The sequence below is a fragment of the Aedes aegypti genome, chromosome 2 (genome assembly GCF_002204515.2).
Source record: "Aedes aegypti strain LVP_AGWG chromosome 2, AaegL5.0 Primary Assembly, whole genome shotgun sequence".
In the NCBI taxonomy this organism is placed as follows: Eukaryota; Metazoa; Arthropoda; class Insecta; order Diptera; family Culicidae; genus Aedes; species Aedes aegypti.
In genome coordinates, this window is record NC_035108.1 from 27,334,956 (window position 1) to 27,351,641 (window position 16,686).

General features: G+C 38.2%; 1 protein-coding gene across 1 annotated transcript in view; it reads right to left on the reverse strand.

The window, feature by feature from the left end:
- Positions 1-15,960, reverse strand: part of LOC5575911 (WD repeat-containing protein 48 homolog) — a 57,283-nt gene extending 41,323 nt beyond the window's left edge. The window contains exons 1-2 of the mRNA XM_021840350.1: positions 15,243-15,960; positions 14,969-15,181 (exon numbers count right to left, since the gene is read on the reverse strand). Of these exons, the coding sequence (XP_021696042.1) occupies positions 14,969-15,181; positions 15,243-15,510 (481 nt within the window). The 5' untranslated portion in view covers positions 15,511-15,960. The remainder of the gene's footprint in view (positions 1-14,968; positions 15,182-15,242) is intronic.
- Between the last annotated feature and the right edge of the window lie 726 nt (positions 15,961-16,686).

Here is a 16,686-nt window from a genome sequence, read left to right on the forward strand (position 1 = left end):
ATAAGCCGCAATACATTATTTATATATCGAACGCTTTGAGCCGCCTCGATTGCCTATTTGTGGACAGATGCGTTCATTTCGACTACCACTTGCAATCTTCTTCAGTTTCAGTTACTCGCATCCACCTTCAAAAATTAAACTCTTTAGCCTGAAACCTGAAGTTATAGATGAAACAAGACCAGGAGCTTGAATTATAATTGCAAACGCTATCTAGCCTTAGGAATATTAAAGCTATATCAGTCGCTGTAGATCAGTGGACAAAACGACTGAAAAAAATAGAGGTTCATTGGCGAAGACGGTTTCTCATAACATGCATGTGCCTCTCCACCGTGATCAATCAGGGCAGTAGCGTCCAACAGAGAACCGTCCTTGTCCTCCTTTTAACAATTTAGTGGTCTCACCCTGTACAATACTTGTGTAAAACCTCGCAGTGTACTAGCAAAAATATGCCGTAGTTTTGGTCATATTCATGCGTCGTCTTCTTTTTTGGCGTTACGTCCCCACTAGGACAGAGCCTGCTTCTCAGCTTAGTGTTCTTATGAGCACTGCCACAGTTATTAACTGAGAGCTTACTATGCCAATGACCATTTTTGCATGCGTATATCGTGTGGCAGGTACGAAGATACTCTATGCCCTGGGAAGTCGAGAAAATTTCCAACCCGAAAAGATCCTCGACCGGTGGGATTCGAACCCACGACCCTCAGCTTGGTCTTGCTGAATAGCTGCGCGTTTACCGCTACGGCTATCTGGGCCCATGCGTCATTAGAAAAATTAAACACTCGAGCTGTATTCCCTATAATTTCCTGCGAGTCCTTTTCAAAGTTTATTATTCACTGCATTCGACTAACACGGTTAGAAAACTTTTCAAAGTTGGCTCGCAGATAGTGCTTTTTAGTGTGATCACTGTAGTTGTCCCGATTGAACCATTCACATTAAAACCCACATCAAGTTGTTCAAAACATGAAATTGAACACAACATAAATAAACACTTATTAATGGTTCAACTTTAGGTACACTTTTCATCCTGCCCATTGTGGCCAGAACGCACCGTACATACCTTATACCACCAGATATCGTCTCACCATGCGTTGAATGTGCTCCGAACGCTGACCTTCGCACCATCGACACAAAATCACAATAGCGCTTTCACTTTTTTCGCACTCCTTTCTCATTTGCTTTGTCGAGGTCACCGATTGCCAGCCAAATGCCTCTGTTTTCATCACACTGCTTATCGAACAATTTTAATTGCCACATAATCAAAATATTATTTCTTTCGCACTCTTGATTCACATTTGCGTGTTTGTTCACAAAAACTAAATTTGAACCGCACCATTTTCCACAGAACACTACAAACAATATTTTGTACTTCCTAACCATTTTTCACCTCGTCGCCACTTGTGGTAACCGCGTGTTCATAGATCGAGCGTGTATACCAGACTGAATGCTGCTGTACAGAGCATGTGCTAGGTATGGCACTATTCGGTGTGTACTGTATGAAGGGTATAATGTATATGACTGTGAATGAGTAGAGCGCTCATCACCACACCATCTAAGGTTCATCAAATCTTACAATTGGTCCAAAAAGGAAGGAGGCTTCGAGCTTCGAAATTTCTCAAAATTGCTTTTCGCGCTTCAACATTCAGCTTTTATGGCTAAAATGTGTCATAGCATTTCTCTAAGCTAAAATGTGTCAAGTTCGAAGAATCAATGAAATTCACGAGAATCCAGACATTTAATGCTATTAACGCTTCCTGAATCGTTGTGATCAAGATGTTCTCTTTTTTGGGGAGAGCTTTGAAGATCTCGGAAATATTATCTTCCTGTTTATAAGGAAAGATTCTCAAAAAAGTCGTTAAAATATATCCTAACATAACTGGCGGCCCGCGTCATAACTTGAATGTAGGTATTGGATTGGCCCGCCTACCCGGGTAGAGGTGAATAACAAAATAATGCTAAAATAAGAACAAATTTTGCAATCATATCTAGTTTAACCATTATTATGTTATTAATATATGAAATTGAATATCTCATCAATAACAAAACATACAATCATAGCAAAATTTGTTATTGGTATGTTATACTTGAAAATCATGTAATAACTATTCAATAACAAAATATACAATCAGGGTAAAATATGTTATTCGTGCAAAAATACTAAAAAACATTAAAAATCTAAAGAATAACAAACTTTTCCATCACAGTAAAATATGTCATTATTTTGATATTTGAAAACTTTGTTTTTAAAACTCATGAGAACAAATTAATATCAAATTTTGCCATAATAGCTCATTTTACTATTCGTATGGTATTCATTGAAGATTTAACAAACAAGTTTTTTGCAGGAAAGCAAAAAGTTTATTTTTCGATTATGCTAAATTTCGATATTAAAGTCAAACAACTAAAATTACCATTATTTTGATCTACTCGTGAATAGCTTATTTAGATATTATTTTGTTATCAATATCTAAATAATAACATATTTTGTTATTTACGGTTGCCTATATTTTTGCTATTATTTTGTTATTACAATGGTAAAATTAGTTTTTATTATTTTTGTTATTTTATCTCTTATTTCAAACAAACAAAGAACAAATTTTGCTTTTTAAACATTCTATTTTAATAGTAAATTTTGTTATTCTTTTGCTATTCTCCTCTACCCGGGGTAACATACAAGAATATGTTCTTGACTTTATTGACTAACTTGGGATGCGAATTCAGAAGCTTTTGTAAAAATCCACTAAAATATAGATCGTGCTGGTTAAAACTTTACTTGGTATCAGAGGCGTCGCGTGACCTAATTATCAACCTGTGCACTTCTAATTTATGTCGAATTCGTTTTTGAACCTAGGTTGGAACTGGCGCAACCTGTTCTGAATCACAGTTTCAACCCCAACCCGATTCAAGTTCGACCGAACTACAATTTGCTTGACGTTGGTTTATTTATGTGTTGATAACCGACCCAGTTCCTAAAAACGGAAACAATATTAGTGTCATTTTATATATATCATTATTAGGTACACCTTGGATTCAAACCATTTTTATTTTCTAAGGTAATAAAATGTATAATCAATGTTTACTAACCCTCGTTTTCAAATATAATTTTTTTCTAGTCTTTCAGTTGATTAAAAACATTTATGATTGCAGATGCTAATCGCGTTCAGTTTTATTTTTTCACTTTTTCAATTTTAACGATTAGTCATCATTATGGGGAAATTGTAAAATTGCATATGAAAATAATTCAAATTATGCGGGTAATCAGTTTCGATTTATAAAACACTGGATTCTAACTAATCTTGCAATATAGAGTTAGTAATCATAACCCACATATTTTTACATAGAATTAATATAGGATCGTTCGCTTCGTGTACTTGGTGCACGCATCAAGAAAATTGCTTGCTTTTAAGGCGAAGTATGCTGTCATTGAAATTTGTGCGCGTCGTTGATGATTGTGGCTAATTCATTTCACGATTTCGAATCAATGAAAATCAGTTGGTTTTGCACTGATACAGTTGAAAAAGTATAAGCATACTTTATGCATGTTAGCGCGTACAGTGATACTTTTTCAAGTCAATATAAACTATCAAGACTGATAAGTAGATGAAAAAACCGAATTTAGTACTATACCATTTAATTCCACTAGAGTTTGTATCCTTTGACAGATACGCGTATTTCGACCTCAACTGTAAGGCCGTCTTCAGTGTCGTGTACTAGACTCAAGTCGAGTCTAGTACACGACACTGAAGACGGCCTTACAGTTGAGGTCGAAATACGCGTATCTGTCAAAGGATACAAACTCTAGTGGAATTAAATGGTATAGTACTAAATTCGGTTTTTTCATCTACTTATAGGTATTCTACTAAACAGCTCGAAGATTTATTATTATTATCAAGACTGAGTTCTATCACTTTGAAATGCAAGCTGTAAAGTCATCATTGTTGCCAAAACGAATGACGGGCTACTTAGCCTTAAGGTGAAACATCTTGGAATCCAAAGATGGCCGTCACAATGGCCGACTTGTGCCCTTACTCACGTTTTCAAAGGCACAAAACTGGAGAAATAGTTGGCAAAAGTTTTTGATCTTCTTATTTTAGTGCACTAGCAGAAAGCCAAAATAAAAAATACACTGTTGTTGGATGCTTTCTTCGCGAGATTTGTGCCTTTGAAGTTTCAGTGCAATCTTAGAAGTTGATTCCAAACTGTGTCACCTTAAACCACACCACAAGCGTTATACTGACGATGACAATACGGAGGGCACGACCGCTTTTGAATTCATTTTCTGATTGTCTTCTGATTTACCATCACAAGTACCACCGCGCTAATACTGTATGCTGGAAGCGAGGTTCTTAACCGCAGTATTGTACAAAAAAAAACGCGCGGGCCCTGAGTCTCAAACTTACAGAAACTTCTTAGGCCGATGGCATACCGAAAGAGAAGAGAAGTGAAGTGAAGTGTTGGCGAAAAGAGAAGAGAAGAGGTAAAAATGGTATGGCATACTGGGAGAGGTTTCGAAAGAGTTTCAATGCGCTCCGTGTTTTCATTGATTTTGTGCTTCGGCAACAGCATGCTGCCTGCGACCGGAGAGAGAGCGCGCACGGCTGCTCTATTCGGTTTCTTCTCCTTTCCCATGTCCCATTCGCATCAACAGAGGCCTGTAAAGGCGACTCTGTAGAATGTATCAAGTTTGTTAAAATCATTTCTCATCAAGCAGGAAGACTGCTTCTCGATGGCGTGCGAAGAAATCTACATTCTTTGGATGTGATCCATAACCGTAGTAAACAATCATTTCCTGGTCCATATTATGGATCACTAGTTAGAAGTGCTAATATTTGGTATTTAGAATCAACAATCAAGAAAAATGTTTTCCAATGATGAATTCATACTGAATCGAAGCGAACGAGCATGTTTTATGCTATAACATTTGAATTTTTCCACCTGTGGGAGCTTATGAATGCTGACGGCACTTCTTACAGAAAACGACCATATAATGATAGCTATGTGGTACCAACTAAACATTTGTCAAATACACCGTTATTTAGCGGTTGAACATTACAAATGGTAGAAGACAAATAGTATAACATGGGAAAAACATGTTTTACGTAAACGTTTATGTTTTGGGCAAGTTATTCGATGTTGAACGCCAAAGTGATCCGTCACTGTGGGTGATCCGTAACTGCGTGGGCAGAACAACATAAAAATTGGAGAAAAATACAACAGAATAAATAAGAAATCTAGAAACGTTTTTCTCAATTAAGAAACAAAAATTTTGAAAATAAAATTTCTCAATTGTACCTTGGCTCTAAGCATTTTTGGAAATTATCTAAAATTAAAAAAAAAAACCTCAGAAGCCAATACCGGCATTGGAAGAAGAAAACTTCTATGCAGTTTGAAAGCGCGCACAATTTTAATTAAGGACTTACTAGTCCAATAGAAAATCAAGTTACTCAGGACTTCGAAAATATTCTCAATCAAGAGAACGTTTTCGAAAATTCCTGGGATACTGATTTGGAAGAAATGAGAACTATTATTGAAAAATTAAAAAATATGAAAGCTCCTGGCGATGATGGAATTTTTTACATCCTCATCAAGAAACTTCCCGAAAGTATATTTTTAACAAATGTTTTCAATTAGCATATTTTCCTGACAAATGAAAAAATGCTAGGGTTGTACCAATTTTGAAACCAGACACAAATCCTGCAGAAGCTTCTAGCTATCGTCCAATCAGTTTGCTTTCCTCCATCAGTAAACTTTTTGAAAAAGTCATTTTGAACAGAATGATGGCCCACATTAACGAACATTCATTTTTTGCCAATAAACAGTTCGGATTCCGCAATGGACATTCGACCACTCATCAACTTTTACGTGTATAAAAAAAGTGATTCATTCCAAAAAATCTGAAGGCTATTCTACTGGTCTTGCATATCTAGATATAGAAAAAGCATTCGACAGTGTTTGGCACTGAAGGCTTGATCGTAAAATTAAAAAAAAATTAATTTTCCAACATACATTGTTAGAATAATTCAAAGTTATCTGTCAAACCGTACATTTAAAGTTAATTATCAGAACTCCAGATCTGAAAGACTTCCTGTAAGAGCGGGTGTTCCCCAATGCAGCATTTTGGGACCAATATTATACAATATTTTCACATCTGACTTACCAGAGTCAGGGATGTCAAAAATCTTTGTTTGCGGATGACACAGGCCTCTCCGCCAAAAGACGAAGCCTGCGTGTCATCTGTAGTCGATTGCAAAAAAGTTTGGATATTTTTTCTTCATATTTGCAAAAATGGAAGATTTCTCCTTATGCTTCCAAAACTCAACTAATAATATTCCCACGTAAACCAAAAGCTCTTTATTTGAAACCTTCAAGTAGACATGTTGACACGATGAGAGGGGTTCCAATAAATTTGTCAGATGAAGGTAATTATCTAGGGCTCATGCAAGATAAGAATTTAACTTTCAAAAATCACATTGAGGTCATTCAAGTCAAATGTAACAAATATGTAAAATGTCTCTATCCCATTATTGATAGAAAATCAAAACTTTGTCTTAAGAACAAGCTTTTGATATGCAAACAAATTTACAGACCAACCTGTAATGCTGTATCAATATGGACTAGCTGTTGTGATTGTAACCAGGAAATGTGGGCTTCGTAGCCGTGCGGTTAGCGGCGTCAGTCGTTTAGGCCTATTGTGCTATGGAGTGTGGGTTCGATTCCCGCCCCAGTCGGAGAAAACTTTTCGTCAAACGAAAAATTCTTCACTGGTCCACTGGTTGTTCCGTGTGTCCGTTGTCTAATGTTAGTTATGTTCAGTCTGTGCAGCCTATGGCTGAAGACGGTGTAAATTGTCTTTAAAAAAGCTCTTCAGAGAATTCAAAATGAAATTTTGAAAATGATTCTGAAGCTTCCTCCCTTGTATAGTACTAATGTGTTACATAAAATATCCAATGTTGAAATATTGGAACAAATGTCAAATAAAATAATTGATAATTTCAGGCACGATTAATGCGTTTTTTCTCTTATAAGCAGGTGAAATCAACTCACCTGTTAAAAATCTGAACTGCTACAGCAAATGAAATGTAATATGTTGTTAATAAAATCTTAAATTTGTTTTACAGAATTGGGATGCTAGTGTTGTCTAATAACACAGAACACACAGAAATGAATGTAATGTTTGAAATGATACAAATAAAGAAATTAAAAAAATGATATCTATCAAGCCTACCGAATATTTTTTCAAAAAAAGTTATAATTTTCGAGAATTTTGAAATTGAATTCCTTTTTCCAATCAAAATTAAATTATTAAACTTCTGCTGTTATGAACGAAAAATTTCTTTAAATTCACTTAACACTTCAGTCGTCGCGCTGTTGTATTTTGTACAACACTTTTGAAAAAAAAACTCGCTTTTCGTCCTCAACAGCAGTGTAGTGGTTTTGACGGTGGTGAACCGCGCGACGACTGGAAGTTTAAACAATACACTAGTTATAGATATAATATCATGTTTGTATCTATGGAATGAAATAGTATGTTAATTGCATACCTTTTCTACGAGTACTTTAAATGGTTTATGGGAATCTTTTCTAAACTTGAATCATCGATATTATAAACAAGATCACGAATGGTTCCAATTGCAGTTAATTTTTAAGTAAATATTGATTTTCCGAACGGGTAATAATCGATCAAATTTGAGAGAAATTTCCCGTTTTATTGAAGTAAAAGCTATGGTTTTAATGATTGATAACAAATCGACTCTCTTATTTATAAGTCATGGAACATTGTGGTTTTCCTTTTTTTTTCTACGGAATGGCCGAGTGATAATTTTGCTTTGGGGAATTTATTGTATAAGATCAGTTCAGTGGTACAAAGCACACATTTTTTTTTTCAAATATAAAAAAGAACTTTTCTTTTGTGTTTGTTAATTTAGTTTACTCCCAACTGTTTTCATCAGTTCGAAATTCACGCGCAATATTAGTGCTGCCAATAATAGTTCAAATTATCTTCAAGCGTTTTCGCGCGTCGAAGCACCACACGAACTGCTTTCACGCTTGACCACACTTTCCATCCCTCTTCGCATCGCTTCAGTATGCCAGGTAAGCGCGATTTTCATACAACATGCATGGAGAGACCTTCAACGCGTACGCTCCTCTTTCACATCCTCGCTTTCTGTCTGTACTAAGTAATATAGTTTGAGATTTTATCAAACATGCCTTGTCGATTTTTTATATACCGTATTGACAAGTGATCCACAAGGAGCAAGTTTGTTTTACGTAAGCCATAGTGTTGCACAAAATATCTAGATACAGTGAAACCTCCATGAGTCGATATTGGAGGGACCATCGACTCATGGAAATATCGAGTAATGGAACAGCAATTCTTTGGATGATAGTGTTGCACACAATATTTCACAAAATTTTATTGAACTGGTGCTTGATATTGAATCGTAATCAAAAACTCTAGGAAGATTCCCTGTTTTTAAAGGCGTTTTACAAACAGTTACTTAAGGTTTATCCGATCGAATTGCCCGGAACCCATAATGGCGTTGTTTTGGTTTTGTTTCACATTGGGCTGGATAGATTATTTTAGATAGGTGAGGTTGGGACGGAGAATATTGCTTTTACCTTGAATTTCAATTTTCGATGGAAAATCCATCTGATTTTTTTTTCTAATTTAGATGTCAGTATTATCATTCTGTATTTCTGTTTATTTGCTGTCAAATCATCTAACAGTGAACAATCCGCTCTTCAAATCAGCAAAATGGAGTCACATAAAGCCAAGAGTACTCTGAAAATTATACAAGAGTGAATATTCAAACTGATGAAAGTTTAAATCAAAGCCTGAGCTTACATGATCAACTGATCATATTCCTCGACATCTTTTTATCTCGATTTATGAGGAAAATGTATACAGGAAACAAGACAAATAGAAATAGGGAATATATGATTGACGAATTATAATTATTCATGATTGTAATAAAAATGTTGAAAAATATAGATATTTAAAAGAGAGATTAGTGCTGAACAAGCAAAATATTATTCACCCCTGTTCTTGTTTATATTCAAATGCCATTTCGATCGAAAACAGTTTTTCATTTTCGCCAACAATACCAAGTAGGGATTCTTCCACCACATTTAATGATAAAAGATGTTCTGAAGTAGTTATCAACTGGAGAAAGCAATAAAATAATATAGAAAACAAAAATACTGATTACTGTGATGCATCAAAACCTTGACACCTAAGATGATACACATATTCAAATGCTTGCATACTATTGGTTAATCGTTATTTTATTATGTATTACTTTGGGATGATAGCTTTTAGGTTAGAACTTGATAATTTTCACCAAATTTACAATGAATTTAATGAAAATTGAGTTAATTCTGCATCATGTCGTGTCCATAAATCCGGACACATGAATCAAAATCTGGACATTCAAAAAATCGCAGTTGTTCTTAAAAAAAATAAAAACCATTAAACATACCTTGATATCACGATACAAAGATTCATGGATTTGTAAAAATAATGTTGTTCCTCTGTTGGATTATACAGAAACATCATAAAACGTAGGTTACTTGTGATATGTGCGTCGTTCCCCCAATAATTACACATAATTTACAAACATTTTCAGTTAATACTATTTAAAATCACAACGGTATAACATTCAACGAGTTTTCCAGGTTTTCGAACAATTATGATGTTGTATTTCTTTTTGAACTTTGAAAAATTGTATGCTGACACACTGTGTCAGGATCCAAAACCACACATATAAGTATCCGGACAGTCTTTTTCTAGCACAGAATTACATGCATTTCATTAATTTCTTCGAAACTATTGACTTTACCGAGAACAAAATATAAACAAATCACTACAGAACATAAATCACATATGATAAGCACGTAACAAACGCGTGATGAATCGCCGAAACGCGATGGCGCATTGAGTAGAATTTCTTTGGTTATCGTTAATTTTGAAAGCAAACGCGTCCTAGCGGAACCGACTTTTGTTTTTGTCTTTGTTAATGATTTACAAGACTAACTTGATGTCGATTCATGTTACAATGGTCAGCAATAGTTAACATTAATAGTAGGAATAATATTCTCACACTAGGAAGGATATTTAACATTGAAATTATTGAATTTCACCAGAGTGTCCGGATATTGATCCTGTCCGGATTTTGATTCATCACGGTAACAGTTTATCAATAATCAGTTGTAATTATGATTGTAATTATGATAAGTTACAAAAGTTAATTCATTTAATTAGAAAATTCCCTATTTGTGGATTTAATTTACTAGCAAACGTTCTGATCCGTGCTCCATTTACGCCAAGAACGAGCGCAGTCATATCATATTCCTCTAGCGTTCACTAGCGTTCTTGCGCGTCGAAGCAGCAAATGATTTCCACAGATCTCTTTGAACCTCTTCACTTCGCCTTCAGTATACCAGGTAAGCGCGTTTTCCATATAGTTTGCATTGAGAGAGCTTTGACTCTTTTCTCTTCTCTCCTTTTATCCCTTCTCTACTCCTGCAATATGTCATCGCCCTTACCGTCAGCCGTTTAAAAAATCACGCCAGTACTCCACACCACAAGCGTGGTGATGTTGAAAGCGCGAAGGAAAAAAGAGAGCAAGCAAAATGGATCTCTCTCGTGGATTGATTTGTCTCTTGTCTCCCCACCGCACGCTCGCACAGATTGATGTGGCAAGACTGTGCACCGGCCAGAGTTAACGCTTTGGCTACTTACACACTGGCATTTGTAGTGCAAAAAACATTCTACCACATATACAGAATTGTGTGTACGACGAAAGGCAACGCGTCTCCCGATGAGAGTGCACACGTTGAGTTTCATCGTCACAGCAGCAACGTGTAGCGTGGAACAAAGTGTTGCGTAGCATGCATCGCACTGAGCGCGTAGGGAAAATTAGGGCAGAGATCTCGCGCCGCACCAAACAGCTTATGCATTTAATTTGAGTAGCAAAAATATAACAACAAATATTTTGAAAGGTGAAAATTGCGATGATCTATGATAAAGATAATTGAAATAGGCTAAATTTTATTGAGAGAATTAAAGAATCGTACTTCAATAATAGTAGAAATTGTGGGTTGTTATGATGAACGATTTGCCACCTGTGCAGTGCACATGTTGCACATGTGGACGCGACGCCTCTGCTTGGTATGCAAAATTTTCCCGGTGCTAATTGAAATTCCCGTATATTTCCCGGTTTTCTCCCGGTGATTCGAAATTCCCGGCTTTTTCCCGGTTTTCCCGATTTCCCGGTGCGCTGGTCACCCTGATTTGAGCTGAAAACCTAATCGATTGGTCACCACCAGCTAGTGACCAATCGATTAGGTTTTCAGCTTAAACGCATGATTGGTTGTCCAGATCCGTGCTCTTGAAAATTTGAACTTTTGCTTCGATTCATCTGCACCTTAAACCACAGCGGTAACCATGGCAACTGCAGAGTATGTGCGGTGGGTAAGCAGTCTCGTCAACCGTGTAGCAAGCAAGGCTCCCGTACTGCAGGGAAGCTCGATGTCGTCCACTCCGATACCCATATGCGGTCGATATTATATTGTCTTCGTAGACCCGGCGCATGTGGGTGCATTTCCTCAAAGCCAAATCCGAGGCTGAAATCCTGAAGGTGTTCAAAGAATTCCACGTGGTGGTCGAGCGACAATCTGGCATGAAGATCAAGGCGCTACGATCCGACAACGGGAAGGATTACGTGAACCGTGGTTTCGAAGGGTACCTGAAACAGCACGGCATACGGCACCAGAGAACGAACGACTACACTCCCGAGCAGAATGTGGAGCTGTTGCTGATCGATTGTGGAGTTGTATGTTGTTCGAAGCAGGACTTTCGAAGGCTTTCTCGGCGGAAGCTGTTTCGACGGCTACATGATACATGATGAATCGATCTCCAACCCGTGGCAACGATGTCACACCCGAGGAGGCATGGACCGGTAAGAAAAAAAAATCTGTCCCATCTTTGAGTTTTCGGAACCAAAGCAATGACGTTCATTCCGAAGTCAAAGCGGAAGAAGTGGAATCCGAAATCCCGCGAATGTGTTCAGTGACTTCCGGGCTCCCACCGCGATAATCTTCAAATTCACCTCACCGTGATACCAACCCAGATGTCGACGGGCCGTCCTCGAGCAACGCCAACTACAGCAGATCCAGCGAGATGACGGAATCCGTAGCACAAGCCGTAGCTAGCAGGAGCCATGATGCATTGTCCAGAGACGATTCCGTGCGCTGGAAGACGGCGATGAAGCAAGAGTATGACGCGCAGATCAGCAAAAACACGTGGACGTTGACGGAGCTACCAAAAGGACCAAAAGGAGTGTAAGTGGGTCTACAAGACGAAGTACGACGCCTGTGGCAATGTGAACTGCTACAAGGCACGGTTGGTGATCAAGGGATACTCGCAGTGAAAGGGGGTAGACTACGACGAAACCTATTCCCCAGTTGTTCGTCACAGTTCACTGCGATACCTGTTTGCCTTAGCGGCCAAGTACTATCTCCAAGTAGACCAGATGGATGCCATCACCGCGTTCCTTCAGGGCGAGCTAGAGGAGATTTATATGGAGCAACCGCCATGCTGCGTGAAGCCAGGAGAACGACAGCTAGTGTGTCGTCTGAACAAGGCATGCTACGGTTTCAAGCAAGCAAGCCGGGTCTGGAACGCTAAACTGGACGATGTGCCGAAGAAGCTGGGACTCACGATCTACGTCGAAAACGTTTTGATTTTCTGCAACGACGAAGCGCTGAAGAACGACCTGAAGGCCAAACTGAGCAGTACATTCCGGATGAAGGATATGGGACCTGCGGTGAGCTGCTTGGGCATCTGTATCACTCGTACGGAACGTTCAGTGTCGTTGGATCAGGAAGCATACGTCGATTCCATTTGGCGTCAGTTCAGTATCCAAGCTGCGAAACCCGTCACAACTCCGATGAACGTAGCCGAAAAAACTGTCCAAGGAGATGTCACCCAAGACTGCGAAGGAGGCCGAGCAGATGAAGAATGCTCCGTACCAAGATACCGTTGGATACTTGATGTATCTGGCACAATGTACGCGTCCGGATATCCTCTTCGCCGTGACTCAAACATTTTCTCAGATGTTTTTTAAGAAAGCCCTAATCCTTCAGGATTTTATCCGATGATTCTTCCATCGATTTCCCTAGAATATTTTACAAGACTCCCGTTTAGAACTACTTCAAAAATTCAACCAGAAATTTCTCCAAAGATGCATCTAGGGATTTCTTAAAAAAATGAATTTTGTACAGAATTTCTTTAAGATTTTAACCAAGAATTTCTCTTTGAATATCTCCAGAAATTACTCAGAGACTTCTTTCGGAATTTCTACAGTAATTCGTTGAGATTTCTGAAGGAAGTCTTTAAAGATTTGTCCAAGTATTCGTCCAGGGATTGTTCCAGGCAAAATGTTCAAAAAATGCATGAGGTGTTTGTAAAGTAAATTTTAAAGTTAACTCTGATGAAACGGGTCTACCCCGTTTGGCATAATGCCGTATGGCATAATGCCGTTTGGCATACAGTCGTTTGGCATAATAGCTGTTTGCCATAATGCCATTTGGCATAACGGTCGTTTGGCATAATCGCCATTTGGCATAATAGCCGTTTGGCATAATTGTGAAAAACATTGAATTTGATCATTTGATTCCTTCCATTAAGCAAAGGGGTGTGTATAAACTGCTCACGATCGTACATTCCGTTGTCAGTTAGTGATAGGACATACTTCTAATTATCATTTTTCAAGGAAACCAATATCCAATAAAGCTCTTTTGGAATTGCATCATACATGACTTCCGGGGTCATTAAGTCCAGGATAGTATGGCGCATCTTTAACAAAAATATATCCAACGCCTAAGTTATTCGATGTCATTTGAAAAAATAAAGGAACATGGAATTTTATGACGCTTCTTATGGTACGGCATATGACTGTACCACTGCAGTATCTTCCTTTTTCAAATTATGCCAAACGACCATTATGCCAAACGACTGTTATGCCAAACGACTTTATGCCAAACGACTGTATGCCAAACGGCATTATGCCAAATGGCATTATGCCAAACGGGGTAGACCCGATGAAACTTGTGTAAGTTCCTAAGTCACCCATGATGAGTAAGGATTACTAGAAGAATTCATAAACATCCTTGCGAAAATTTTAGGTGAGTTTCTATAGAAATTGTTAATGTTAAATTGTATTCAAAACTCTGGGAAATATCCTGTAGGTTTTTCGGAATCCCTTAAAAAATGTGTAGAAATTAGATTTTCAGGAAAAAATGCTGCAATGTTAACAAATAGCAGTCTAGCACACGACACTGAAGAGGTCGAAATACGCGTATCTGTCAAAGGATACAAACTCTAGTGGAATTAAATGACATGGTACTAAATTCGTTTTTTTCATCTACTTATAGGTATTCTACTTAATAGCTCGAAGATTTATTATCAATGGCGTTAAGTTTGATACTAACTTTTGATAATATACAATTAAACTGTACTGAAAATAGCATAGTTTTCGAATATTCAAAATATCAGTGTGCAACATTTTCAGGTAAAATATTTTTGCCAAATAGTTTGAACCCAGAGGGATCGGCAAAAACACATGAATATAACGGGTATCGCAATTCTTTGTTAAAACATATTTTTATATTAGTTACGACTCGGGAATTTCAAAGGGGAAACCTTTAAAGGATCCCCCATAAACATGTTTGATTGTACCAGTTCAGAAAAAGTGAAATTTTGGGACAACCTATTTAATAAAAAGTTTCTCTAGAGCCTATACAATTTTGCATAAGAATTCCCTGCAAGCGGGATAAGCAAAAAAGATACTTCAGAGACCATTTTAGGTCAACTAGAGGCTATAGTAGAGACATTCAAGAAACTTGCATTGAAAGAGAGACCAAATCTATGAAAAAAAGACCTGCTACGAGATCTGTAAGATTTCCTTACTTGTAACGGTGTTATTCGATGCCGTAAGCGCCGTCAAGGTGTTGATGTCCCACAGAAAAATGGCCTTATCCAAACCGGCACTGGCCACCTGTTCGCGATCCTTTGCATAGGCCAAAGCCTGGACGTAATCCCTGTGTGTCCGAAGAGTCGACATGCAGAACCCTTTGTGGGCATTCCAAACCTTTACCGTGGTGTCACAACTGGCACTTATTACTGAAATTAATCGTTGCAAATCATTAACTTGTCCTAAGATGAAGTAAACCATTAAACTTACAATTTCTCCCCCCACAGCACAGGACAATGTCGTTCACCCAATCGTTGTGATGTTCCATGCTCTGGATGTACGGTTCCTGGGAATTGTTCTGCATCGAGTTCCAAACCCGGATAATCGCATCCCGACCGGCCGAATACAGCCTCCCGTTGATCGTGTCCAGCTGCAGGGCGTTGACTCCGTTGCGGTGCCGTTTTTCCTCCGCGTCCCGTATCACAAACGACACCTGCATCTTCTTCCGTCCGCCTTGATTGTTCTTGTGCGTCAACATTCTGTCGATCCGTTATCTTCCTAAATTTGCGTCAACCCAAACCCCCCGCAATCCAACACCCGACCCGACACACTTCTCACAGGTTCGTTGTGTCGAGATGTACGCCGGCAGCCACGGGACGGAACATCTGGTGACCAAATTTTATCCCCACTCTCCACCGGAAAACAGAAGAATCGGAGGAATCTCCCAGAAAGTCGGATTTTCTTCTTCTTCTGACGTTGTTGACGAATAGGTTTTTCGATCCACTTTTTCCTGCGTCCACTTGAACCCGTATGTGGCACAATTTCAAACTTTCTCCACTTGATTCACTTTTTCCAACAAACTATCACGACAAATGTACAACTTACAACTGAAATACGAACGCAATTTTCCCGTTTTGGAACGATTTTCACACACAAAAATTCGGAGGAAAAATTTTGATTTGTTTACGTGCCGAAGCCCAGTGAAAAAGTGATCCAAATTTCGGTCTCTCTCTCTCGTCTTGACGTTTCAATCAAATAGAGCTGGGCGCTGCTTTCTTTGGTGCTGTCGGTAAAGAAGGAGTGCGCCTGAGCGCGGCACTTTGGGCCAGAAATCAAAATTATACGACAAAAATTTAAACGCTTCAACTTAATAATGAACTAAAATTTACTTAAAAGTTGGGACCTAACCACATATTTCATAACGCTGAAGGGATGGGTGGGTGTCTTCAAGATGTTACAGGTTATACAAACTTTGTAAAATGTGCTTAAAATTGTGAAATTTGTGAATAAATGCCACTAGTGAAATTTTTGCATGGGACTTGACGTAACCGCTCATTGGGCCTATTCGCAAATTTCATAATTCTGAAGGAGGTGGGTGGGTGTCTTTAAGATGTTACATTGTTACAGCTCATACAAAATTCAAAAAGTATTAATACAAAATGCGTGGGTGGGTGGGTGTCAAAAATTATCATTTTTGGCGTTTTGAAATATGTGAATAAACCCATTGCTGAAAAAATGCGTTTTTTGTGTTCCCGGCTGCAAGATGCAAGACATCTGTTACTGTTCTATACGCCGAACAATATAGTTAACAGGTAGAGGCGACGAATTTTTGCCTGTCTAGTGTTAGTAGTGACCAACACTACAACATCTAGCCGTCCAAGACCAGTATTGACTGTTTAACCGCATCGTTATTGTTCGCGTTTGACGTTTACAC